This window comes from Lethenteron reissneri, chromosome 13 (genome assembly GCF_015708825.2).
Source record: "Lethenteron reissneri isolate LAM-NWPU_2019-01 chromosome 13, ASM1570882v1, whole genome shotgun sequence".
Lineage (NCBI taxonomy): Eukaryota > Metazoa > Chordata > Hyperoartia > Petromyzontiformes > Petromyzontidae > Lethenteron > Lethenteron reissneri.
In genome coordinates this window covers 8541962-8568116 of record NC_083791.1, presented here as the reverse complement: position 1 = coordinate 8568116, position 26155 = coordinate 8541962, and the positions used below count along the sequence as shown (strand labels likewise).

Below are 26155 nucleotides of genomic sequence, written 5' to 3'. Positions count from 1 at the left end.
TGTGAGTGAGTGTCCTCCCCCTCTGCTCGCGCCTCTCGCCCACCACAAACGGCCACACCAACCGCTGGGAGCACGTGCCTCGTGTAGCCATCTTTCGTGGGGAGGAGAGTGGGAAGAAGAGGTAAGAGGAGAATGGAGAGTGGGAGGAGAGTGGAGAGTGGGAGGAGAGTGGAGAGTGGGAGGAGAGTGGGGAGTGGGAGGAGAGTGGAGAGTGGGAGGAGAGTGGAGAGTGGGAGGAGAGTGGGGAGTGGGAGGAGAGTGGAGAGTGGGAGGAGAGTGGGGAGTGGGAGGAGAGTGGAGAGTGGGAGGAGAGTGGAGAGTGGGAGGAGAGTGGAGAGTGGGAGGAGAGTGGGGAGTGGGAGGAGAGTGGAGAGTGGGAGGAGAGTGGAGAGTGGGAGGAGAGTGGAGAGTGGGAGGAGAGTGGAGAGTGGGAGGAGAGTGGAGAGTGGGAGGAGAGTGGAGAGTGGGAGGAGAGTGGAGAGTGGGAGGAGAGTGGGGAGTGGGAGGAGAGTGGAGAGTGGGAGGAGAGTGGAGAGTGGGAGGAGAGTGGAGAGTGGGAGGAGAGTGGAGAGTGGGAGGAGAGTGGAGAGTGGGAAGAGAGTGGGGAGTGGGAGGAGAGTGGAGAGTGGGAGGAGAGTGGGGAGTGGGAGGAGAGTGGAGAGTGGGAGGAGAGTGGAGAGTGGGAGGAGAGTGGAGAGTGGGAGGAGAGTGGGGAGTGGGAGGAGAGTGGAGAGTGGGAGGAGAGTGGGGAGTGGGAGGAGAGTGGAGAGTGGGAGGAGAGAGGAGAGTGGGAGGAGAGTGGAGAGTGGGAGGAGAGTGGAGAGTGGGAAGAGAGTGGGGAGTGGGAGGAGAGTGGAGAGTGGGAAGAGAGTGGGGAGTGGGAGGAGAGTGGAGAGTGGGAGGAGAGTGGAGAGTGGGAGGAGAGTGGAGAGTGGGAGGAGAGTGGAGAGTGGGAGGAGAGTGGGGAGTGGGAGGAGAGTGGGGAGTGGGAGGAGAGTGGGGAGTGGGAGGAGAGTGGAGAGTGGGAGGAGAGTGGAGAGTGGGAGGAGAGTGGAGAGTGGGAGGAGAGTGGGGAGTGGGAGGAGAGTGGAGAGTGGGAGGACAGTGGGAGGAGACGGGGGAGGAGAGTGGGAGGAGAGTGGTGGTGCTGGCGTGTTAAAGCGCACGCCGACGGCACTCCGCACGGCGTCTCACGCCGTGGTCGCTGTCCGCTGGAGGTCGAAGAGACAGACACGACCACACACACAATCAGCCGCACAGCCACACACAGACACACACACACAGCCACACAGACACACAGCCACACAGACAATCAGCCGCACAGACACACAGCCACACACACAATCAGCCACACAGACATACAGCCACACACACACACGGCCACACACACAATCAGCCGCACAGACACACAGCCACACAGACAATCAGCCGCACAGACACACAGCCACACAGCCACACACACAATCAGCCACACAGACAATCAGCCACACAGCCACACACACACACGGCCACACACACAATCAGCCGCACAGACACATAGCCACACACACACAATCAGCCACACACACACACAGCCACACACACACACGACCACACACACAATCAGCCACACGGCCACACACAGACACAGCCACACAGACGCGGCCACACAGACGCAGCCACACAAACGCTGTCCGTGTCTTTGCTGGCACTCCTGGCAGCGATGGCGAGTCAAGGGGACTACGGATATTACCGGGTGACCATCTTCGCCGCGATGTTCGTGGGCTACACGCTCTACTACTTCAACCGCAAGACCTTCTCGTTCGTCATGCCGGCCGTCATGCAGGAGGTCACGCTGGAGAAAGACGACTTGGGTGAGGAAGGGGGGCCTGGGGTACAAGGGGGGGGGGGCTGGGGTAGAAGGGGGGGGGGGGCTGGAAGGGGCGGGGGCTGGGGTACAAGGGGGGGGGGGCTGGGATGGCAGGGGGCACTTGGGGTAGAAGGGGGGGGGGCTGGGATGGAAGGAGGGGGGACTTGGTAGAAGGGGGGGGCTGGGATGGAAGGAGGGGGGACTTGGGGTAGAAGGGGGGGGCTGGGATGGAAGGAGGGGGGACTTGGGGTAGAAGGGGGGGGCTGGGATGGAAGGAGGGGGGACTTGGGGTAGAAGGGGGGGGGGGCTGGGATGGAAGGAGGGGGCACTTGGGGTAGAAGGGGGGGGGGCTGGGATGGAAGGAGGGGGGACTTGGGGTAGAAGGGGGGGGGGGCTGGGATGGAAGGAGGGGGGACTTGGGGTAGAAGGGGGGGGGGGCTGGGATGGAAGGAGGGGGCACTTGGGGTAGAAGGGGGGGGGGGCTGGGATGGAAGGAGGGGGGACTTGGGGTAGAAGGGGGGGCTGGGATGGAAGGAGGGGGGACTTGGGGTAGAAGGGGGGGGGGCTGGGATGGAAGGAGGGGGCACTTGGGGTAGAAGGGGGGGGGGGGCTGGGATGGAAGGAGGGGGGACTTGGTAGAAGGGGGGGGGCTGGGATGGAAGGGGGGGCCTGGGGTACAATGGGGGGGGGGGCTGGTATGGAAGGGGGGGGGGACCCTGCGTGGCTTCTTTCAAGGCCGCCCCTCCACCCCCGTCCCCAACACAATTGATTGAGAATCAAGATTCGGGACGCGGTGCCTTCATGGGGTTTGCAGAACCCAGCCGAATGACTGTTCGGGTCCCGGGGAGGGATGTGAATTAATTCATGATCACCATCATCATCATCATCAGCCGTGATAAATCCACTGCTGGATGATGAACGTGCAATAATTCACCGTTACATAATCAATCGTAAGTGCTTGGAGTTGTCAGTGCTGAACTGGTCGCGTTATCTTCCGGTCCGCTTTTAAATCCATCCAAAGTATACCAAACATTTACAACCACTGCGCATTGCATCCTTGCTGGGCTGTACGAGAAACTTAACCGGAGTAGCCACAGCCATTGGGTGAGCGGCACAACTCGATGTTGTGTGCCGGGTGTGGATATATTCTACAGGTCACTAACCCGGACAAGCTCAGCTGAAATAAATAAGTATAACCCGTAAAAACAAAGTTTTTCACTATAAATCCTTTATATGCGTGGCGGCTAGAGTCCTCTCGTCCTCTGGCTTGAGATGGCTGCCACCTATGGGCCAGATGATTGCATTGCACCATTAAGCAATTGGTAATTAAATATAATATTTTTGTCCTAAAAAATGTAACATTTTGGAGAAAAATTTTTTCACGAACATTAATTGTCACGCACAACGAGTCTGTGTGGAAAATGTCAGCTCGATTGGATCACGGGAAGTGGGTTAAAAAACGACCGAAAGATTTGCACGGTCCTAAGCAAGCAAGCGAACTTAATATAAAGGATTTAAAAAAGGGCTGGCAAGAGACAGTGGTGCTTGGTGGTGGTGGTGGGTGGCACAGGTGGGAGCACATTCATGTGTAGCTGGGACACAGCGGGGATGTTGTGTGCAGTGTCAGGTCGTCTCTGAACAAAACGAATAAGTCAAAAAGAATAAGTTCATACCTCTGGGCTTTACCGGGTAAGGTAAAACAAAACAACAGTTTAGTTTTTAATTGTATATTTTTCGATTTAAAGCTTTCGTGACTGCAGGGATTCATATTCTTGGTTCTTTCGGTAAAGGCACGTAGAAGGGAAACAATAAAAAATAAAAATATAAAACAATACAATTCTCACGACGTTTCGACTGCAACACAAGCAATCATCATCAGGTGTGAACCCCACAGCAAGAAAATTTTAAAAAAGTGGCGGTTTTTTCTTAACGTTTTTTTCTTAACGTTAAGAAAAAACCGCCACTTTTATATATTTCTCATTAATTTGTTTAACTTTTCCTATACTTTGCGCTCCTGTTGTGTTTGTTGTATTGTTTATTGTAACGTTTTGACCCCGTGCCCCTACTGGACAGCTGTGAAAATAGAGCGTTAGTTCACAATATACGGCCCAAAGTGTGGGTTTGCATGGCCATACTCGCACCACTATGGCTTGTGTCTTTAAACACATTCCTGCGGAGGGAGCTGGTAGGAACGTTGGGTTGCTCGGTCAATGGCCAGGGTCAACGGCGGCGTGGTGTATTCCGCAAATATGGCCGACTGTGAGGGCGGGCACAAGCCGGCGTGAGTAGGTTAAACGTTGAGTTTTATAAGGGCACCACGGGGTGACCAGCACCTCCCCACCCAGCCCCACCCCTCCCACCCCCCACCCAGCCCCACCCTCCCCACCCAGCCCCTCCCCACCCATCCCCTTCCCACCCTCCCCACCCAGCCCCTCCCCACCCTCCCCTCTCCACCCAGCCCCACCCCTCTCATTTTTGGATGCACGACGGACGGACACAATAATCCCCTGTGGGCTGGTGGAACCAGGTGGTTCCTACCAGTATGTATCTCTATTAATCTCTGTGAGTCTCTGTGTATCACGATGTGTCACTGTGTCTCTTTGGGACTACGGCCCAAAGTGTGGGTTTTCATGGCCACACTTTGCACCACTGTGGCTTGTGTCTTTGGGGCTGTCCATAAATGACGTCACGCACCTAGGGTGGGGGGGGGGGTCAGACATTTGTGACGAGGGGGGGCGGTTTGAGAAATGTGACGTCACCTCAAAATGCGCAAATTTAAATAAATATAGACAACACGTTCTCCTTAATTAAATAGACTTTTTAATAAATGCTTTCTCCTACAACATCGGAGTGCAGCGCCACATTAAATACGCACTACAATGACAATAGTTGAAAGCGATTTAAAGCATGTTTCATTTTTTTTGTGGGGGGCAGAGCTTTGTGACGTCATATTTGAGGGAGGGGTCGGACTTTTTGTGACGCCGTGTGACGAGGGGGGAGTGTCAAAAATCGTCCAAAATCGCGTGCCGTCATTTATGAACGGCCCCTTTATTGTATCTCTATTAGTCTCATTGAGTCTCTATGTTTCACTATGCCTCTTCGGGTCTACTATATGGCCCATAGTGTGAGTTGCATGTCCACAATCGCCACTCTGGCTTGTGTCTTGTGGTGCGACATCGGCCTGCTTAGTGTGATGTTCTGATGATGAGGTTGATGGTCCCACCGCCAGTGTCGTCGAGGAGGACGATTGCCAATGCCAGGAGGTTGCGATGTCTGGGTCTCGAGTGAGCAAAGTGTTTAGTCTGTGTACCCGTGCTGCACTCTCTGTACGGCCGGAAAAAAAAACTACGTTTAGAAAAATACACGGCGCACAATTAACACGTAACTGGTCAAATAAAAGAAAGTTACGAGCGTAACTGATGGGTGCGGATGATCTTCATTGTTGCCAGTTTGTGCGTCTTGCCCTCTCTTTTGGCGATGGCGAAGTGAAACTTAATCCATCGCAGCAGTCTGTGATCGATCGCTTGCCGTGCATGCTTTTATCTATTCTTGCATTTGATCTAGGCCGAGGGACTGACTCCGTGCGTATGGCTAGCGGATGTGCGGCCGCTGTGCCGTGGCCTGGTTTTCTGATGCTGTTCTGGGTAGAATAACATCTTGTTGGCTGGTGTGGTTATAGCCAGGGGTAAGGCTAGGGTCTAGATGGCTAGTGTGGTTATGGTTAGGTTTACGGTTAATGAGTGGGTGGTTTTTGTGTGTGTGTGGTTATATTAGCGTTTGGCTGTGGTTGTCCAGCGGGCCTTGCCTGGTCAAAGAAACAAAGTCGCATTAAATAAATAGTAGTAGGTCAGATGTAGGGCTAACGTCTTGTTGACTGATGTGGTTAGTGGTTTGTGTTGACGAGAATGATTAGGCTTAGTGGTATGGCTAAAGTCTGGTTGGTGAGTGAGCTCTGCCACCCAACCCTAACATTACCTCCCCATCGCTAAGTTGAGCCGTTTCTCTTTGCATTCACTTTTCACTCGTGGTGTGTTCAGAGCGCTGGCAGCCCCTCTGTTGCGAATGACCCTAACCCCGTCCCTCAACCTCTCCCTCACCCCATCCTCTCCGCCCGACTCCAACACATTTCGACCGCCGTGCAAATACCCAAATGTACCTTTGGAACCTCATTTGCCAGTAGAAAAATATTATAATTGGTTTTTTACCCTTTTATCTTTTTTACAAGGAGTCATGTTGCGCCTTTTGGCGTCATCTGGTCCAACACCATGTGAGACTAGGCTCTAAGGAAAGCTGTCTCGGGTGTGGACCAATCAACTTCAAGGACAGTGCATACATTATCAGAGTTATGTTTTTTGTTTGCATAACGACTGCAGGTCTATGTGAACATGACTCCTTGTAAAAAAGGTGTCAGTTTTGTTGCTAGATAGAAGGGTAAAAAAACCAACCCAAATGTAATATCCCCTCCTTCCCCTCCCTCCGCAACCTTCTTCTCCACCTCTTCCATCTCCCACCCACCCTCTCCACCACCCCGTGGGATGTGCGCAGGCCTCATCACGAGCAGCCAGGCCCTGGCCTACGCCATCAGCAAGTTCGGCAGCGGCGTGCTCTCGGACCGGCTGAGCGCGCGGGCCCTCTTCGCGCTGGGGCTGGCGCTCGTCGGCCTCACCAACGTGGCGTTTGCCGGCGCCGGCTCTGCGTCCGCCTTCGCGGCCATCTGGTTCGCGAACGGCCTGGCGCAGGGCTTCGGCTGGCCGCCCTGCGGGAAGATGCTGCGTAAGGTGAGGGCGCCACGGCTCGCTCGCTCGCTCGTCGCTTCGCTCGCTGCTCGCCGCGATCACGAACTCCGTTCCTCACCCTGCTGCTCACCACTACCCTATACACCACACTACTATACACTACCCTATACACCACACTACTACTGTACACTACTATAGACCACACTACTATACACCACACTACTACTATACACTACCCTATACACCACACTACTATACACTACCCTATACACCACACTACTATACACTACCCTATACACCACACTACTACTGTACACTATTATAGACCACACTACTACTATACACTACTATACACTACCCTATACACCACACTACTATACACTACCCTATACACCACACTACTATACACCACACTACTATACACTACCCTATACACTACCCTATACACGACACGTGCCCCAATCGCCTCCTTCAGTTCATTCCCTCTCACCACCACCTGCCCAACCCCCAATTTCCTTCCTCGTCAAGATTCGTTGAAGTGCCTTCGCGCTCTTCACTCCCCGCCTGACGCGGCGCCCTCTGTTCATTTCTCCTTCGCGTCCGGCTTCTTGATGTTCTCCGCTCCCAACACGGAGATTTCACCCAAAAACAGAAATCTATGGGAGCAGCAGCAGCAGCTTCAGCAACAACAACAGCAACAACAACAGCAGCGGGGTGGGGCAGTTTGGTGGCTGACCCGGCCTGTAGCAGGGTCTGGGTTGGGCCACATTATCTGTTACCAGCAAAACATGTTTGCTGCCTTTTTACGCACATTCCTGCTGACACACAGAGACCTCGGCGATTGGCGGGAGGGGGTAGGGTAGGGGGGGGGAGTAGGGAGAGGAGTGTGGGGGGGGGAGGTCACGGTTTGAGTGGCGGAGGGAGGCTGGTGGCGGAGGGAAGGAGGGCGGGAGGGAGATTTGTCGTGGTCTGGGACCCTTGCCATCGGCAGATGCCGTTGGTGGGCTTTCACGCCACGTCACGTGGCCACCTTTGAGCCCCCCGGCTGCGTTGAGTGTCTATCTACAGCGCTGCCGCCAAACCGCCGTGCCGGGGCGCTCGGCCCGGGTCAAATATTAAACAGCTCTGACCTCTGCCCCCGGGAATGACACCGAGAAGCAGGGAGAAGAACGCGTGGACATCATTTTGAAAGTTAACCCTTTCCCGTTCCTAGACGTCTGCAAGTTGCAGGGTGGGTCCCCTTTCGCCGCTGAATCACGGAACGGGAAAGCGGTTAGCGGTAATTTTATTTAGGGAGGCATAGCGCCGTTTTTTTCTTCAACACATTGTACTCACCGCAGAGAACTATAGTGACATGACCGGACTTTATGATAGCTGGCGCCAAATTGTGCCACACGCTCTCCCTGCCTCCCTTGTGGGAGCCTCGGTACCGATAAAGTTATTTTAGTTTGTATTCTAACGCCATTCCAATGACGTACGTGTACGTACGTGTAACGTCATTGGAACAGTACACGTACGTCATCAGTACACGTACGTTACCGTGTACGTCATCGGAATGGGAAAAGGGTAAGAAGAGTGAATGGGCCTGGGCAGGACGCACGACTGGACGCGACGGACGAGACTGGTGACGGAACGGCAGCGAGGGGAGGGAACAGATCTAAGAGGACGGTGCCACTTTAGGCCTCCAGCGTGTGCATGGCACCTCTCTCACCGGTGACGCATTATTCTCACGGTGAAGTGCATCCGGCAAAAAGGTCACGGCCAAAACCGTTCACCGTCAGAAGTCGAGCACGGCTAATGCTGGCACCGCACTTCTGATCCCTGTGGGCAAGTCGAGTTAATATTTGTAATGGCTTACTCCGGTTACCCCGGGGTGGTTTATCTGTTACCCCGGTAATGGCTGTCAAGCCAAACGTTGCTGAGTGTAAGTGAAACTGATGTACAGCCCCGTGTCGATCCGCTGCTGGATGAAGGTCTGACCACGCCGTGTTGGTTATTGGGGTGGGGCGGGCGGGGAGAGGGTTTGCCCATACTTCACCGTAATAATCGGTGTGCGAGGTTGTTGAAGGTGGGGGAGAGCCCAACGTTAGGGATGGAACTCGCATCGCCAGGCTCGTAGTGCAGTGCGCTCGCCGCCAGTACAATATACGGGAAAATTAGCCAGACTCAATGTCAGCTGGATTTCGGCATAGGAATGTGGAATTCCCGCCGTGGGAGATGAGCACCGATGGCTCAGGAGCTCATTTGAGTAGGAAATCACTTTGACTTTCTAGTGATCATTAACTGCTGTAAGCCGTACACCCCCCGTAACCAGAAAGACTCTCCCTCGAATGATTGTGGCTTCTCAAGGTGTCACTTTTATGAGCAGCGGGTGTCACAGTGCGGTCACCCGGTCCCACCGCCGGTGGTCTGTGGCGGTCGTCCAGGTGGTCTGCGGGGCTGTGATGGAAAGCAGGTTGATCCGGACAATAATGACATTCATATTTTACTTATGATATTTAAATGGGTAAACTACCCTGGTTAAACCACCCTACCCCTAAGATCTAAATGCACCACTAAAAAGAAAATTATGGCTGCGTAAAAAAAAAAAAGTGCTTTTATGTTCCGGTAAATACGAATCGTTTAGTACGAGTGGTATTTAGAGAGAGAAGTGATTTCGTTTTGTCACCAGGAGTGGTGGTGGTAGGGGCTGGGCGACCCACGCAAAGTGTTTGCATCGCCTGAGTGGTCCGCGGGCCGAAACAAGTCTGAGAAACAGCTGACTTGTTGGCATGAAGAAAAATCAATTACCACACAAAATTATCAGACGCAATTATTACGCGAAATAACGAAGGGGGTGGGGGGGGGGGGTGCGGAGTGGTACCAGGACCGGTTCGGATATCACTCGCCACTGACGTTAGCCGTGGCTGGGATTTTAACTCGGAATCCGCCGGGTTCACAGGGCCCTGCACGCGAACCGCTTCGCCACATCGCTCCGCAGCGCATCGCCTGCGCTGGTTAACACACAACGCCTGTTCTTATCGAAGGTGCATTCGGGGCATGCTCGCTCGGTTTTACTTGCGCACCTGTTGGAATGTTTTACCTTCCAACGTTCGTGTGGCTGTTCGGGAGTCTCTATACAAAGGCCACGGCTCACATCCAGTGGCGTACATCTGGACCATGCGTAGGTTGACTCGGTTGAAAATGAGCACCTGGCGTGGGGTGCAAACAGCCAGCACTGGGGAGAAAAAGGTGGCTGGGGCGTGGTGCTCGTCACACCACCCCCCGTGCGCCATGTGCTCGCTAACAGCACTTGCCCGAACATTCTGTTCAGGCTGCGTGGGGGATCTTTGTCTTTTTGTGTTGAGTGCGGGGGAGCGCTATGACAATGATTGTCGCACTGCGCCACGAGCTACCTCCGTAAAAAATAAATGCGCACCGCCAAAATCAGCGGCGAATATCTTAACCACGCCCTGGGCATCCATCCCTGATTACCTGGCGCAATGTGAAAAGCAACATTGGCGCCGGAGATCTCGAGGCGGCCAGGCGTAGCATTGCCCACACCCCACACCTACCGTCGTGTCGTGCGCGGCGCCAGTCTCAATCGATGTTCGCTAACAGAACTTTCCCTTCGAGCCCGCGTGGCTACAGGGGTGGGGATCTCTGTGTTGTTCGCGTGGCCACTAATCACTCGCAGCCCGCGGCGGTGTCACGTTCCGCTTCCTCCCCGCCCGGGGACTCGCCGTGCCCGCTTGCGCGCCTGACCTCGCAGTTCTCTTGCCGCTTCCCCCCCTCCCCCCCCCCCCCCCCCCCCCCGGCGCTGTCACGTAACCCCCCTCTCCCCAGGCCGGCCGCCGAGGGGCGAACGCCCGCGGCCCAAAAATAGGCGGCTCGAGGGACGCGTTGCGCCACCGCACGCTCTCGTGAGAAATATCATCGCCGCCGCCGCCGCCGCTAATTGCGAAGTTTTCGCAACGTTTCATTCGAGCCAGCGGCGTAAACACGCTGCGTGCAAATGCACGCGTGCACAGAGACAAAGATCCCACCCGCCGCCCCCCCCCCCCTCTCGTGTAGCCTTAGCAGACTGTTGGGGGCAATCCCTGTCCGCGAGCAACTATGAAGGCCGGTGCGACGTACGAGGCGGCGGGTGGCCACCAACACCACGCCCGGTCGTCTTTGTCTGTTTTACGCAGATGCTCAATTAAGGCCGAGTCGACCTAGAGAAGGCCCTGGACTGGTTCAATTATTCAACAGTTTTATTGGTCGTGAGCGAGAATTGAATTCGGGTCGCCGGGTTCGTAGCGCAGTGCACCAACCACCACGCTACCGCTCCCCGTACACACGCGCGCTGACACACAGGCTCACAAACACATGTTCGTACGTGCACAACAAAGACAAAGATCCCTCGTGTGGTGTAGCCTTAACGGACTCTTTGTGGCAAGTGCTGCGAGCGAGTAGCACCTATGAAGGCCGGCATGGCACACAAAGGGGGTTGGTGGCCAGCACCACACCCGGCACACACAGGCACACAAACACACATGCTTCTCAGAGCCCTAATAGGCTTTCGTCATTTCAGATGGACAAAATTGGTCTGCAATGGATATCTGCTTCTATGAATGAATTTGCTTTGACTGGAACATTAGCTCTGCGCTGTGAGCCTGTAAACACGAGTTTGATTCATCTTCTTGGTTCTTTCGGTAAAGTCACGTAGAATGGAAATAATAAAATAATAAAAATAAAACATTATATTATTTCTATTCTACGTGACTTTACCGAAAGAACCAAGAAGATGAATCACTGCAGTCACGAAAGCTTTAAAACGAGTTTGATTCTCGGCCACGGCTAAAGCCCATGAATGATATCTGGAACCGGTCCTGGGCCATCCCTCTTCACCAACCCTGTACTGACGAGTGTGGTGAAGTATGGCCAGACCATCGACATGACATAAGTAAGACTCGGCTGAAACAAATAAAGCGTTGGCAAGACAGGGGTGGGTGCTGGGTGGCACAGGAGGGCAGAAAATTCATGTGTAGCTGTGACACAGCGGGGATGTTGTGAGCAGTGTCAGGTCGCCTCTGAAGAAAACAATAAGTTCATACCTCTGGGCTTCACCGGGTAAGGTAAGAAAAAACAACATAAAACAGTCTGCCTCAGCAGCAGACCATGCTTTCCCACCTGATGATGGACGCTTGTGTTGCGCCCAAAACGTCGTGATTTATTTTATTTTATACCTACGTGACTTTACCAAAAGAAGCTAAGAGTATGGATTCCTGCAGTGACGAAAGCTTCAAATCAAGATTAAAAAACAACATCGTTTAGTTTTTATTTATATATTTTAAATTAATTTGTTGAACTTTTCCTATACTTTACAATCCTATCGTGTTTCTTTTGTTTGTTTGTTGTTGTAACGTTCTGACCCGCCCCCACTGGACATCTGTGAAAAAAGAGCTTTGTAGCTCAACGGATTCTTACAGTCTAGATAAATCATCTCATTCTGATATTACGGAGCTGGGCGAGGTGACGCAAGTTGCTGAACCGGCGCTTTTGGAGGCAAGGGTTGTTGGATCGCTTGTGAAACTCTGCGAGGTAGGCAGGATGTGGGGTATTGCGTGCAGGTTTTTCTGGTCTATCTGCCACGCACAAAAAATACCCCTTAAAATAAAAAAAATAAAAAAATTAAGAAAAGTTAATGGACTTTTCCCCCCAAAAATGTGCTTATACTGTAACAACACGGCTGATTTTAAATTGGGCAATGGGTCGGTCGTATATGAGGAAGTACAGCAAGTAAGTCGCACGCCCCTTAAATCTCCCCTTAAAACGGGTTGGGCTTTCTCTGGACACAGCTTCCTCCAACATGCACATCACTTGATAAAGCAGGAATTGGCCAGACTTCTGAATATTGGATTGGTCAGATATTTTCCCATGTTCTGGGTGGCCCTGCTGTGGTCTAAGCTCTGGGATGGGGGGGGAGGGCTTGAGGCACTTGTCCTTGCTAGCCCCCTCTGGCCCCCCTTTCCCGCTGAAGCGCGTCCCTCGCTCGCGAAGCCATCTGTCTCTCTCGCAGGCAGCAGCGTGCTGATCATTCCCACCTCGGTGTGAACTTAATAACTCGCACTCGCACGCCATGTGCTTGTCTCGCCAACTGCACTTCCTTGACCCCAATCGCCTCTCCCCCAGGTCTCCTCTCATCTCTCCCTGGTCCCCCATCTCCCCATCTCCCTGCATCTCCCCATCTCACCGCTATCTCTCTACGTCTCCAACTCCCTTAATTTCAGTTGAAATCCTAGTCGGCTTTTCGCGACCAATATTATCCATAAAGATGTTTTTGGGGTTAGATCGCGTAAATATAAATGTGTCATTAATCTACCACCACCTGACACAGAAGATTAGTAACGTTTGTGACGTAAACAAAACGTGTCAATTAGTTACTACTGGAGCACACTGGTGTGTTGGAGAGTAAACCCACAAGATTTACAATTTGAGTCCGACGTTTTGCTGGTGATTCCAACAACCAGCTTAATCAGGCGTTTTGCCGGAATTGTGAAGATGTTTCCCTTAATTTCGTTGTCATATCTCCCCCATTTAACTTCATATCCCCATCTCACCCCATCCTCCTTCCTCCCCATCTCCCTCCATCTCACCGCCAACTCTCCCCCATTTCACCCCACCATCTCACCCCATCTCCCCCCCGCATATCTCTCAAATCTCTCTATTTGGCTCTCCCATTGTCTTCACCGCCATCTTATCCACTTCCACCACGTTGTGCAAGGACTGCTGCTGCCCTCTATTACGGACACTCTTCTTGTGATTGCTAAAGCTTAAACAAAATTACTTGCGGGACAGATGACACCTTCCATCACAGAACCACTCCGGTGCGCCTGCCCACGCCTTGTCAATCACGGGGGTCATTTGACCGACCTTCGCCGCGCTTTTTCGTTTGCCAGTTGGTGAAGGGAGCAACCCAGGACAGGTTCGGTATTCACTCGCCACTCACTTCAGCCGTCAGCTGTGCCCTGGAATCCATCTCAGGATACCGAGTTGACGACGGCTGTGCTTCCGCACCCACGGGCTTGCGGGCGGTGGTGAAATGTTAACTAGCTCGCCTGGCGTACAAGAGGTCGTGGGTTCGATCCCGACCCTGACGCCTTTTATACGTTGGAGTTTGCATGTCTCTCTCCCCGTGATCACGTAGATTTTCCTCCGGGTCCTCTGGTTTTTCTGTCCACATTTAGAAGCATGCGTTTATGGCGTTTGGCTGCTGTAAATTTCCACTTGATAAGCCACTTTGTTGTCGCGCTGTCGTTTGTGGCCGCCAGGTCGCTTCTGAAAAAGTGCTATAGTATGTAGCTCGGTGTGCCTGACCTGAGTAAAATAAAAAATTAGTTTAGTTCAGTTTATCTCGCTGATCTGAGAGGGACTTCGTTCACCACCGTGAAGGCCGCCGCACCCCTGCCCCTCCAATCCGCGTGCCCACCACGACCCAAGCCCACCTCAACGGGGCGGGGCCTAAACATACAGAGGCGGGGCCTAAACATACAGAGGCGGGGCCTAAACATACAGAGGCGGGGCCTAAACATACAGAGGCGGGGCCTAAACATACAGAGGCGGGGCCTAAACATACAGAGGCGGGGCCTAAACATACAGAGGCGGGGCCTAAACATACAGAGGCGGGGCCTAAACATACAGAGGCGGGGCCTAAACATACAGAGGCGAGGCCTAAACATACAGAGGCGGGGCCTAAACATACAGAGGCGGGGCCTAAATATACAGAGGCGGGGCCTATAGAAGAAGGGGCGTGTCCTGAAAAGGAAAGGAGCCCTACATAGGAGGAACTTGTTGATTTAAAGTGATCAATGTGTGTGATCAAATACGCACTGCTCCCCTAATTATCGTTAACTCCTGGTATCCCCCCCCCACACCCCCCCCCACACCCCCCACACCCCTCGCACCCCCCACACCCCCCGCACCCCCCGCACCCCCGCACCGCCCCCCACCTCCTCCACCCCCGCCGTGGCCTAGTGGTTCGAGCCGTCCCAGTTCGGCACGTGGTGGGCCGTGCTGTCCACCAGCATGAACCTGGCCGGCAGCGTGGGGCCGCTGCTGGCGGCGCTGCTGCTCTCCGTGGGCTTCGGCTGGCGCTCCGTGCTCTCGGGCTCCGGCGCCGTCGCCGTGGTGACGGCCGTGGCGGCGGCCGCGCTGCTCCGCGACCAGCCCAGCGACGTGGGGCTCCCCGACATCGACGTGCAGCCCGGCAAGGGCGGAAAGGGTAAGGGCACGGGCGGCACTGGCACGGGTGGCGAGGGCGCGGGCGGAAAGGGCAAGGGTGGAAAGGGCAAGGGTGGAAAGGGCACGGGTGGAAAGGGCACGGGTGGAAAGGGCACGGGTGGAAAGGGCACGGGTGGAAAGGGCACGGGTGGAAAGGGCACGGGTGGAAAGGGCAAGGGTGGAAAGGGCACGGGTGGAAAGGGCAAGGGTGGAAAGGGCAAGGGTGGAAAGGGCACGGGTGGAAAGGGCACGGGTGGAAAGGGCACGGGTGGAAAGGCACGGGTGGAAAGGCACGGGTGGAAAGGGCAAGGGTGGAAAGGGCACGGGTGGAAAGGGCACGGGTGGAAAGGGCACGGGTGGAAAGGGCCAGGGGTGGAAAGGGCAAGGGTGGAAAGGGCAAGGGTGGAAAGGGCAAGGGCGGAAAGGCAGCGGGCGGAAAGGGCACGGGCTGGAAAGGGCAACGGGTGGAAAGGGCACGGGTGGAAAGGGCACGGGTGGAAAGGGCACGGGTGGAAAGGGCACGGGGGAAAGGGCACGGGTGGAAAGGGCACGGGTGGGAAAGGGCACGGGGTGAAAGGGCACGGGTGGAAAGGGCAAGGGTGGAAAGGGCACGGGGTGAAAGGCACGGGTGGAAAGGCACGGGTGGAAAGGGCACGGGTGGAAAGGGCACGGGTCGGGTGGAAAGGGCACGGGTGGAAAGGGCACGGGTGGAAAGGGCACGGTGGAAAGGGCAAGGGTGGAAAGGGCACGGGTGGAAAGGGCACGGGTGGAAAGGGCACGGGTGGAAAGGGCAAGGGTGGAAAGGGTAAGGGTGGAAAGGGCACGGGTGGAAAGGGCAAGGGTGGAAAGGGCAAGGGTGGAAAGGGCAAGGGTGGAAAGGGTAAGGGTGGAAAGGGCAAGGGTGGAAAGGGCACGGGTGGAAAGGGCACGGGTGGAAAGGGCACGGGTGGAAAGGGCAAGGGTGGAAAGGGTAAGGGTGGAAAGGGCACGGGTGGAAAGGGCACGGGTGGAAAGGGCAAGGGTGGAAAGGGCAAGGGTGGAAAGGGCAAGGGTGGAAAGGGCACGGGTGGAAAGGGCACGGGTGGAAAGGGCACGGGTGGAAAGGGCAAGGGTGGAAAGGGCAAGGGTGGAAAGGGCAAGGGTGGAAAGGGCACGGGTGGAAAGGGCACGGGTGGAAAGGGCACGGGTGGAAAGGGCAAGGGTGGAAAGGGCACGGGTGGAAAGGGCACGGGTGGAAAGGACACGGGTGGCGAGGGCGCGGGCGGGAAAGGTACGGGCGGCATGGACACGGGCGGCAAGAGTATCGGCTGCAAGGGCAAGGTTTTGGGCAGAAAGGGAATGGGTAGACATCTGTAAAAAATAACTTTATAGCTCATTGCATTTCTCCAGTATAAATACATTTTCTGATTCTGAACTCTCAAAGTGACCCCAACGCTGAAACTTATCAAGACCGCTGGCACCCCCTTTAACACTCGGGCCGACCCCGACCCCTGACCCCGACCCCTGACCCCGGCCGTGACCCTGACCGTGACCCCCGGCTAGGGTCTGGCGGCGTGCGGGACAGCACGCTGGGCGAGCTCCTCACCTCGCCGTACCTGTGGGTGCTGTCCGGGGCCTACCTCGTCGTGTTCGGCGTGAAGACGTGCCTGTCGGACTGGGGTCAGCTGGTGCTCATCCAGGAGAAGCTGCACTCGCCGCTCATGGGTAAACACGCACACACACGCACGCACACACACACACACGCGCACGCACACGCACGCACACACACGCACGCACGCACACGCGCACACACGCACGCACGCACGTGCACGCACGCGAGTGGAGCCGCGATGTAATCCGATCACTTGGGTGTAGCCGATCACCGTGCCGATTATTGGCTCGTCTACTCGACTGAGTGCGTAACCACGAAAATAGTTGCGGGGGGGGACGACGACAAAATAAGCTGCCGTTCACGTGTGTGCCGCTGGTCGGGAGGTCATGGGCGGGGGGCTTGCAGGGGGGGTGGTTTCCCACCTTTGGGGAAGCAGGTTGTGGCAGGTGGCCGGAATATATGTTTGTCTTGTGTGTGTTGTTTTGTTTGTACTCTTGGTCTCATCTGCACGCTGTGTTGCTCTGTCTCATTCATGTTGCTTTTACTGTGTCGTGCGTACTATCACATGTGTACCGTCAGTATCATTCGTGTACCGCCTGTCTCGTTTGTACGCTTCGGGACGGCGGCTGCCATGTGGAAATTCCACATTGTTGTGGCCAGAGCCGCCGGGTCCATATTCCAATCTCGCTCACCGTTGATCGTCTTCACCTTTCGGCGCACGGCGCGCGTGCGGCCACCTCGTTGTCGTTGGACACCTCGCTGGACGACGACGTCTCGGCGGCGGCGGCGGACGGTGCAGGCAGCTCGTTCCTGAGCGCCCTCGAGCTCGGAGGCCTCATCGGCAGCATCGCCGCCGGATTCCTCTCCGACCGCGCCGTGGCCAAGGTGAGGCCCGGCGGTGACGGTGGGATCGGTGGTGACGGTTGGGATCGGCAGTGACGGTGGGATCGGCGGTGACGGTGGGATCGGCGGTGATGGTGGGATTGGTAGTGCAGCAGAGGTTAATGGTACAGAGGGGAACGGTGGTGCAGGAGGGGATCGGTGGTGCAGCAGAGATTGGTGGTGCAGCTGGGCTCGTTCATTACCGCCGGTAGTGAAGCCGAGAGCGTTGCCAAGGCGGTAGCCGAGGCGGCTGGGTGCCCCGCGCCACCGTGGTGCCCGCGTGGCGAGGGCGACTATCTTTACCAGCAGCTGTCGACGTCGTACAGCTCCAAAATCCATTGCTTGGCAGTTTCTGAGACTCGAGGAACGCACGGCGACTCGAAGTGAGTCGGGGGGGGGGGGGGCTGAGAGAGAGAGACGCGGGCTCGGTGTCCGGTTACCCTGGACGCTCTTAGCGCCATCTGTGAATGTGATCGTAAGACGCCCCTCCGCGTACGTATGTTGGACTTTTTTCGCACCGCACGTAGCCAACCGTGCTAACCGGGTGGTCGCGGTTGGCTACGTATGGTGCGAAAGAAGTTCAGCATACGTACGTACGTGTATCAAATGTAACCGTTGCAGAGAAGGGGAGGGAATTTAGGATGCGCTCGTGGTTTTGGCCTCCCTCGAAATGTGTTTTAAACAGTACGTTTGAGAATCGGTCCTCATTTTTTAACCCCTCTCCCGCATACTAGGCGAGGTAGGTGACATCATCTCGACACCGTGGCAACCCCTGTTACCCTGACGACATGCACCCTCCGGTCCGTGCAGGTGGGGCTCAGCTCCCATGGCAACCCTCGCCACGGGCTGCTCATCGGCATGATGGGTGGGATGGCGGTGTCGCTGTGGGCATTCCGCGTGTTCGTCGGACCGGACTCACACCAGGTGCCCAACTCCAACCGCTAACTTTCAACTTGGGGGGGCTGCGGGGGACAAGGGAGGTGGGGTCGGGGTGGGGGGGCGCGGCGAGTCCCTGGTTGACGAACGTCACCGACTGTTTGTTATGGAACGGTGGTGGTGACGGTGGTGATGACATTGACCATGGTGGTGATGGTGGCGATGATGGCGGTGGTGGTGGTGATGACAGTGACGGTGGTGGTGGTGACGGTGGTGGTGGTGACGGTGGTGATGACATTCACCGTGGTGGTGATGGTGGCGATGATGGCGGTGGTGGTGGTGATGACAGTGACAGTGGTGTTGGCGGTGGTGGTCATGGTGGTGATGTCAATGGATGATGGTGCGATGGTGGTGATAGTAACAGTGGTGGTATTGATGGTAGTCATAATGGATGGTGGTATATTGGTCAACATCACGATCACGGTGATGGTATAAATGAAGATGATGATGATGATGGTGATGATTTTCATGATAGTGGTGACATTGGTGTTGTGAAACAGTTAATGATGGTACAGAAGGTGGTGGTGGTGGTGATTACACTCATTTTAATTATTATTCCTTGACTTCAAGTTTTCGTGACTGCAGGAATCCATACTCTTTGGGTCTTTCGGTAAAGTCACGTAGATAGAAAAATTATAAAAAAATCACGACGTTTCGATCGCAACACAAGCAATCGTTTCGGTAAAGTCACGTAGAATGTAAATAATAAAATAATAAAAATAAAACATAATAAAATAATTCTCACGACGTTTCGGCCACAACGCAAGCAGCCATTCTACGTGACTTTACCGAAAGAAGCAAGAAGACAAGCAATCGTCTTCAGGTGAAAAAATACAGCAGGCGAACTGCTGATTATTATTTGTAGTAATGTTGGTGCTGATGATGACATCAGTCGCTAGGACAACGCCTATTCAAGTTTGCAGTAACGATGGTAACGGCGGTGGGCCAACGATGAGAATGCCGGCAGCTGTAGCTTGCGGCTCACTCGAGGAGCGGTCCCCCCCCCCCCCCCCCCCCTTCTTCTTCTTAACCAGATACTGATCCTTGCTCTGGGCTTCGCGTTTGGATTCTGCTCCTACGGCCCCATCGCGCTGTTCGGGGTCATCGCCAACGAGAGCGCCCCCCACAACCTCTGCGGGACGTCCCACGCCATCGTCGCGCTCATGGCGAACGGCAAGGCAGCTCCCCGTTCACCCGCTCCGCACGATCCGCGAAGGGATGCCCGCGTTTAATAGCCAAATTTTTTTTAAAAAACGTAACTTTATTTTTTTTACTTACTCCCAGGTAAGGCCTACTGTGATATGTGGATTTTTTTCAGAGGCGACCTGGCTATCACAAATGATAGCCCAGCGAAAGGGCTTATCACGTGTACATTTATGGCAGCCAAATACTCTAAACGCACGTTGATTCTAAATGTGGGAGGGGAAAAACACCCGGAGAAAACTCCAAGCGACCACAGGGAGAACGTGCACACTCCCAATATACAGCAGGCATCAGGGTCGGGATTGAACCCACGACCTCCTGTATTCCAGGCCAGGTAGTTAACATCTCGCCACCGCTGATTCGACCTAGGCGGAGGCCTTGCACCGGTCCAGACGAATCGCCTACCGATGTCCGTCGATGGCGCGCAAACGACCAGCGTTGATTTCGTCAAAAAAATGATCGCCGATGAAAATGTTCGTCCTCACGTTTTTGTTTATTGTAAATAAATACCGGGGCGCAGAACAATTTTTTTGCCGGCGCGTTTGGTCAAAACCTAAACGAACGCTGCTCCCACAGTGGGCGGCTTCCTGGCGGGGCTGCCGTTCAGCACCGTGGCCAAGCACTACGACTGGAGCACGGCGTTCTGGCTCGCCGAGCTGGCGCTGGGCGCCACCACCGTCGCCGTGGCGCTGCTCAGGAACGTGCGCACACGCATGGGCCACGTGGGCGAGAAGAGGACTGAGCGACGGAGCCTCTTCCCCCCGCCCCAGCCGCCCCCCACCTTCCTTCCCCAGGTGCGTGTCGGCACGGCGGCTGCAAGCGTGTGATGATGGGTTTTCTCATCAAGTGCTAAGCGGAGGTGCGGGGAAGGACAACAAATTAAACTCCAAAAGCAGTTCTGAAGAAGCGAGATTTCAAAGTGCACAGGCTCCGGTAGATAGCGTCAAGGTACACGCGCTCCCCATATATGGGGCTCGCGGATGATTACACTGGTCAACAAAAAAAACATTTTTTTCTGGCCTGGACTTTTGCAGCTGTTTTAGAGTAATTTCAGGGTGCAGATTCCAAATCTGATTTGCTCTATCACATCTCATTTTTATGCTATCGGCATACCCCATTTTCATTGATTTTACCCGAAATTAACTCTGTCACTTATGATTGTAAGTTGTTGCGAGTCAGTGACTGCTTTAGTGTTAAAATATGGTGCTGTATTTTTAGGATAGTGTGTTTATAATATAATTTTATGTAGATATACACATTTATTTAATATTTTTCTTCTGCAGCTTTTATTGAAAATGCAATATTTGATATCTCAAAAACCTGATGTGATAGACAAAAACTGATGCCAGATTTGGAATCAGCACCCCAAAATTACCTTAAACCCGTTGGAATACCTTATGCCAGAAAAAGTGTGTTAACCAGTGTTATGGCAGTCCTAATTAAGACGACACCAATCTACAGTTGTGTCACTCTTTACTTCACCGCTGCCTGTTGATGGGACGGCCACAGTTTCATAAACTATTTTGAGTCGGTGGTCTAAAACGACAACACGGCCACACATGTAGTTATTTTGAGCCGGTGGTCTGGATAAGGCTGAGAGGCTTTGTATACTGCACGAGTGCGTGCACATGCTGCCGAAGACGTGGTAAACAGGCTGGATTTGTAAGGCCGGTACGTTTAGCACTGGTGCGGTGTGTGTTGTGCGCCGCTGTAAACTTAAACTATACTCGGTTGCTTTATTTACCGACTTATCAGGTAAAACTCACTTACCTGATAGCTTTTTTTTCAGAGGCAACCTGGCCACACGTGACGGCTCATAGAAGTGGCTCGTAACATTATCGCGCGCGGGAATTATAGGAGCAGCCAAACGATCTCAACAATGCGTGTTGATTCTAAACGTGGTTGAGGGCAAAATCGGAGGTGCCCGGAGAACAAGCCACGTGACCACCGTGGGGAGAGAGAACACGCGGACTTCAGTTATACAATAGGCAGAGTCAGGGTCCAGGTGGAACCCACGACCTCCTGCGCACCAGGAGAGGGAGAGAACATTTTCTTGCCACCGTGGTGCCCATTGACCCGAATAGAATTGACCCTCATAGGCCGATAGAATTGACCTCTCTCCTGCACGCATCAAAAAAGAGACTACATCACCCCATCAGTCTGATCGCTCCGCCGGTTTCCGATGGTGATTTGAGCTTTGAGTCAGAGGTCGCAAATGGGTTTTGATTCCTTACCCGTACCCGGCCGCACCAGGGTCACAAACGGGTACCCGTACCCGTACTCGGCCGTACCCTACCTGTACCCGGACGGGTACGGGTAGGGTACGGGTATCGGGTACCTGCTTGCGACCTCTGGGATGAAGCCATGTTGCAGGCGCGGGTGTGTTGATTCTAGGAACTTGAATTGTGAGAAGAGACAAGACGTTGGGAAATGAGTGACAAACAGTTACTCACCAGTGACTCACGGTCTACCCGTACCCGTACCCGGCCGCACCAGGGTCGCAAACGGGTAGCCGGGTATCGGGTAGGGTACGGGTATCGGGTACCCGGTTGCGACCTCTGCTTTGAGTGCAGCGACACTTTGGCTGCTGTTAGATGAACGCGTCCCCCCTGCTCACAGGCGCAGTGGCGCCGCACTCATCTCAAATTGGTGGTTGTACACAACTTGGTGGACGCTCCACGTTCCTCTGGCAGGTCCCAGTCCGTAAAGAAAAGAGCGCCATTTACTTCCCGGGATGATTCCTCGATTAAGTCGATCGATCGACCTAAACACGGTGATCGACTGATGCTTTTCTAGTCGATTATTAATTCCCCTTAAAAATCGCCGGCCACCCTGACGTCCGGCCTCCAGAAGGCAGGAAACCCTCCGACAAGCCACGCCCAGCGCGACGCGACACCCAGCCCCGCCCCCTCATCACCTCCCGTCCAGCGGCACACGTGGGAACAGAGGTGAGCTGGTTTTTTCCCCCCGAGCTGTTTTCGTGTTATCCTCTTCGTTGAGTAACCGAACTGATCATCGTGTCTTGATGTGTTGTGGCACCACGGTGGCGAGGAGATGTTAACTCCCTCGCCTGGTATGCAGGAGGTCGTGGGTTCGATTCCGACCCTGACGCCTGCTGCTGTATATTTGGAGTTTGAATGTTCTTCCCGTGGTCGCGTGGATATTTCTCCATTTTTTCCCTCCGCATTTAGAATCAACAAGCGTTTTAGAGTATTTGGCTGCATTAATTTTCCACGTGATAAGCCACTTCGTTGAGCTATCATTTGTGGTCAGGTCCCTTCTGAAAAAGAGCTACGTAGCTTAGTTGGCCTTACCTGGTAAAATAAAATAAAAATTGCCTTTCGTTCTTGATTTGAAGCTTTCGTGACTACAGGAATCCATACTCTTTCGTGCCCGAACCGCGTGACCTCTGCCCATAACACGACCCCCCCCTGCCCCCCCCCTCCCGCTCCCGCAAACTCTCGTTGCAGGCCGACCCCCGTCGCACCACGACTGGGAGTCGAACCGGGATCCGCAAGGTTGGCAGCATGAGCTTACAGCGGAGGAGGGTGGGGGCGGATACTAGGAGTGAGTGTGAGAGAGGTGTGCAATGTGTGCGTGTGTGTGTGTGTGTGCGCGCGTGTGTGAGAAACACCGAGGCTGAATGTGAAAGCTAAGGCCGCGTGAGCAGATCAAACGTGTTTTATTGTCGGCGACAGCAGTATTCAGAGTTGTTCGGCGAATGCGTCTTTGCAAAAAAGAAATGTAAGCGACTGCAAAAGATTGCGAGAAATGTTGACGCACTGGCCGCGTTTGCGCTGCGCGTTGGAAAAACGCCTGGCGACTTCTCGTGCAATACAACCACGGTAATTTTAGCTGCAGTTTTTAAAATGCGACGCTGGAACTAGGTAGCATGCTATTAATCGTATTTTAAGATAATTTTAATTTAATGAAAAAAAAACTTAGATTGTTGAGATTTGCTGCTGTTAACAATAGGATTTAGATAATTTCGACGGCAAGCGGTGTTGAGTCAGTGGTCGGCAAACTCCAGTCCTAACAACCTATCTCCAGTCCGTATCTTCACATCAGCCAGACTTCTCTCCACACGCGTTACATGGCTGCACTCTTACGCGTCTCATCCTCTTGGAGAACCCTTCACAGCGACACACTTCCCCTGCTCCTGACGCGGCTGTCTGGCTTGACCACCTGCACACGTGAAATGGTAGTCGCTGCTCTGCATCTACATCAGCTGTACGACGACGAGGAGGAGGACCATGTAACGTGGACCCAGAGTATGGCCAGAGAGATTGGGAGTACGAAACCCACCGGCATAGTATATGCGTCTCTGGAAGAGATAATGTGGAGATATTTCATTCCTGTACATTATCCCCTTATAGAACACGGACTCTCGCAACTGGCTGCTGTGAACGATTTTGCCAACCCTGATGCCTTGTGTGTGTCCCCCCAAACCACCAGTAGGGGGGAGCTGGCCTAGCTCAGAGCGGCTGGCACGAGGCTGGGCCAGATGTCCCGTGTCTCCACAGCAGTCCGGCCAGGGCCGCATCAATCCCAATTGGTTCACCCCCCACCGCTGCCTCCAAGTAGATCCCCCAAGGACCCTTTGGTAAACGAATTTCCACTACCTCTCGATTATTGCACCTCCGATTAGCACGGTTGGCTATGTACGGTGCGAAAGAAGTTCAAGCTACGCATGTACGTCGGTGGGCGAAAGGAATAAGCAACATATCTCTACGCGCAGGCTGGATTAATTATTGGTTGCTGCTCAATGCCACGGCAAGTAAGCCGATTAACCTTCACCCCAAAGATGCGTCTGCACTGAATAAGCGTTTTAAACACCACCATCGGCACACACAAAGACCCAGGTGACTTGAACCTCGCACATTTCACCCCAATCCATGCCTGCCTATGAACAAATTACCTAGAGTGCTCACGATCTCGTCACATATTGAGAGCTGAGCAAAAGTGGGGGGGGGGGGGTCAATCCTGGACGATGTTTCGGGATGGGGGGTGACCAGCACGCACGGCTGGTTGTTAGAGGTTGCACACCCGGTCAGGTGACCTGCTCTTCTGGGTTTGCTTTTGCGGTTAAGGTTGAAAGAGCCGACGCTCGTCTCGTGGAGATGATCCAACAGGTGGATGGGGCAACCACCCCTCGGATGGGCGGCGACTGCCACGCACGACGGCTTATTATATTGTCGGCCGCCAGCACGGCTACGTCATTTTGGCAAACGGAGGGAAGTGCGGCGATTCCTTTGCTATTCTAAACTTCTATGCAGCCCACCTTCACCGGCTCTGCACCGATCAGCGTGGTGAAAGTGTGGGGAAATAACCGCCACAGCCTGGCCTGCGAGGCGAGGCCCTCATCCAGCAGTATGGACAGAGGGGCTGTACACGCAGATGCCTGCGTTCAAACTTTGTCGGTAACTTGTAAGCTCTATTTCCAAGCGCCGCCACTTGCGCATTGGTTAGGCGGATGGGAAGGGTCAGGGGTTTGTAGAGTAGGATGGGCCGAGTGCACGGAGCATCGTGGCTCACGGACCGTGGGGACACGTAGCCAAGGGGACACGAAGCCAGGCCCTGGTGCTATATACCTGGGCTAGAACTGGGCCGGCAGGAGACGGGTTTCGCAGTGGTTATGAAAACGAGGTGCGACATTTCCTGTATACGCCCCGTGCCAAAACCGCTGCTTGCGCGAACGACTTCCAACGCGGTTGTGCCACGCGGTTGTGTGTCCGAGACCCGGTTGGACATTGGTGTCAGCTCAATAAACGGAGCCATGTCCCCCACAATGTGTAGTGCTCGGTTCGTGCGATTGTTCGTTTTTAACGCCTCGCCAAAACTCCGGTAAGAGCGTGTGTGCATTAACTTTGCCCGTCTGTTTTACCACCGGTCCATCCGTAACAGGGGCACGAAAACGCCCATGAAGGTGATCCAATTCAAGTAAAACGTTAGTATGAAGTTGTTGCCATTTGTGACTTAACTCTAAAAGAGACTGGACAAATTGATCAGAGGATTGTCTTAATATTTTTCAGATGCAAACCGACACTCAAAAAGGGCCCAATGTTTGTGTCCTGACCCTGCTACCCCACGATGCACCCTCCCTGGCACAGCCGCGATCCGAGCCCCGTGGTCTCATCATCGTCAATCAACACATTGCCCCTGCGGAGGGAGCTGGTAGGGACGTTGGGTTGCTCGGTCAATGGCCAGGGTCAACGGCGGCGTGGTGTATTCCGCAAATATGGCCGACTGTGAGGGCGGGCACAAGCCGGCGTGAGTAGGTTAAACGTTGAGTTTTATAAGGACACCACGAGGTGACCAGCCCCTCCCCTCCCCACCCAGCCCCTCATACTTTGGTAATAAGAAACTGGTACTGAATGCTGCTGGGAGTATTCACTCCCAGAAGGCAGTGGGCACCACGGGTTGTGTAAAAAAAATGCTTTTGTTACGTGGAGACAGGTATGTAAAGGACACGTCTGGTGATATATACACATTTTATAAATACAATGTTACTAGAGTGATGTGATTTGCCAATAAATGACATTAATTTTCATACACACGAGGGGTAGCACATCCTTCAGATGGAACGACACACCTTGACACAGAACCGGCCCTAGACCTTTGGGGGCCCTAAGCAAAATTTTGTTGGAGGCCCCTTTGATGTATGATTTTTTTCACCCACTAGCTTGCAGTGACTCTAGGGGGCCCTCTGCTGGC

The 26155-nt window shown here is 54.2% G+C and overlaps 1 protein-coding gene across 3 annotated transcripts; it reads left to right on the top strand.

Moving 5' to 3' along the window:
* Positions 1-46: 46 nt before the first annotated feature.
* Positions 47-25230, top strand: SLC37A4 (solute carrier family 37 member 4). Of its 3 annotated transcripts, none has more exons than XM_061550982.1 (10): positions 47-121; positions 1701-1853; positions 6395-6627; positions 14584-14830; positions 16372-16533; positions 17220-17305; positions 18113-18226; positions 19273-19411; positions 20018-20235; positions 22912-25230. In XM_061550982.1, exons 2-10 carry the CDS (start codon positions 1703-1705, stop codon positions 23095-23097), a joined length of 1536 nt encoding a protein of 511 aa, XP_061406966.1. In that variant the 5' UTR covers positions 47-121; positions 1701-1702; the 3' UTR covers positions 23098-25230. The 3 variants fall into 3 exon arrangements, with proteins under 3 accessions (XP_061406966.1, XP_061406967.1, XP_061406965.1); XM_061550983.1 differs by lacking the exon at positions 47-121 and adding an exon at positions 1099-1217; XM_061550981.1 differs by lacking the exon at positions 47-121 and adding an exon at positions 1304-1358 and having other exon boundaries at positions 1655-1853.
* Positions 25231-26155: the final 925 nt, after the last annotated feature.

Coding starts and splice junctions, on each gene's coding strand:
- SLC37A4 (XM_061550982.1), top strand. CDS start 1,703: ATGGCGAGTCAAGGGGACTACGGATATTACCGGGTGACCATCTTCGCC. Junction 1,854..6,394: donor GCTGGAGAAAGACGACTTGG/GTGAGGAAGGGG, acceptor GGATGTGCGCAG/GCCTCATCACGAGCAGCCAG. Junction 6,628..14,583: donor GCGGGAAGATGCTGCGTAAG/GTGAGGGCGCCA, acceptor GCCGTGGCCTAG/TGGTTCGAGCCGTCCCAGTT.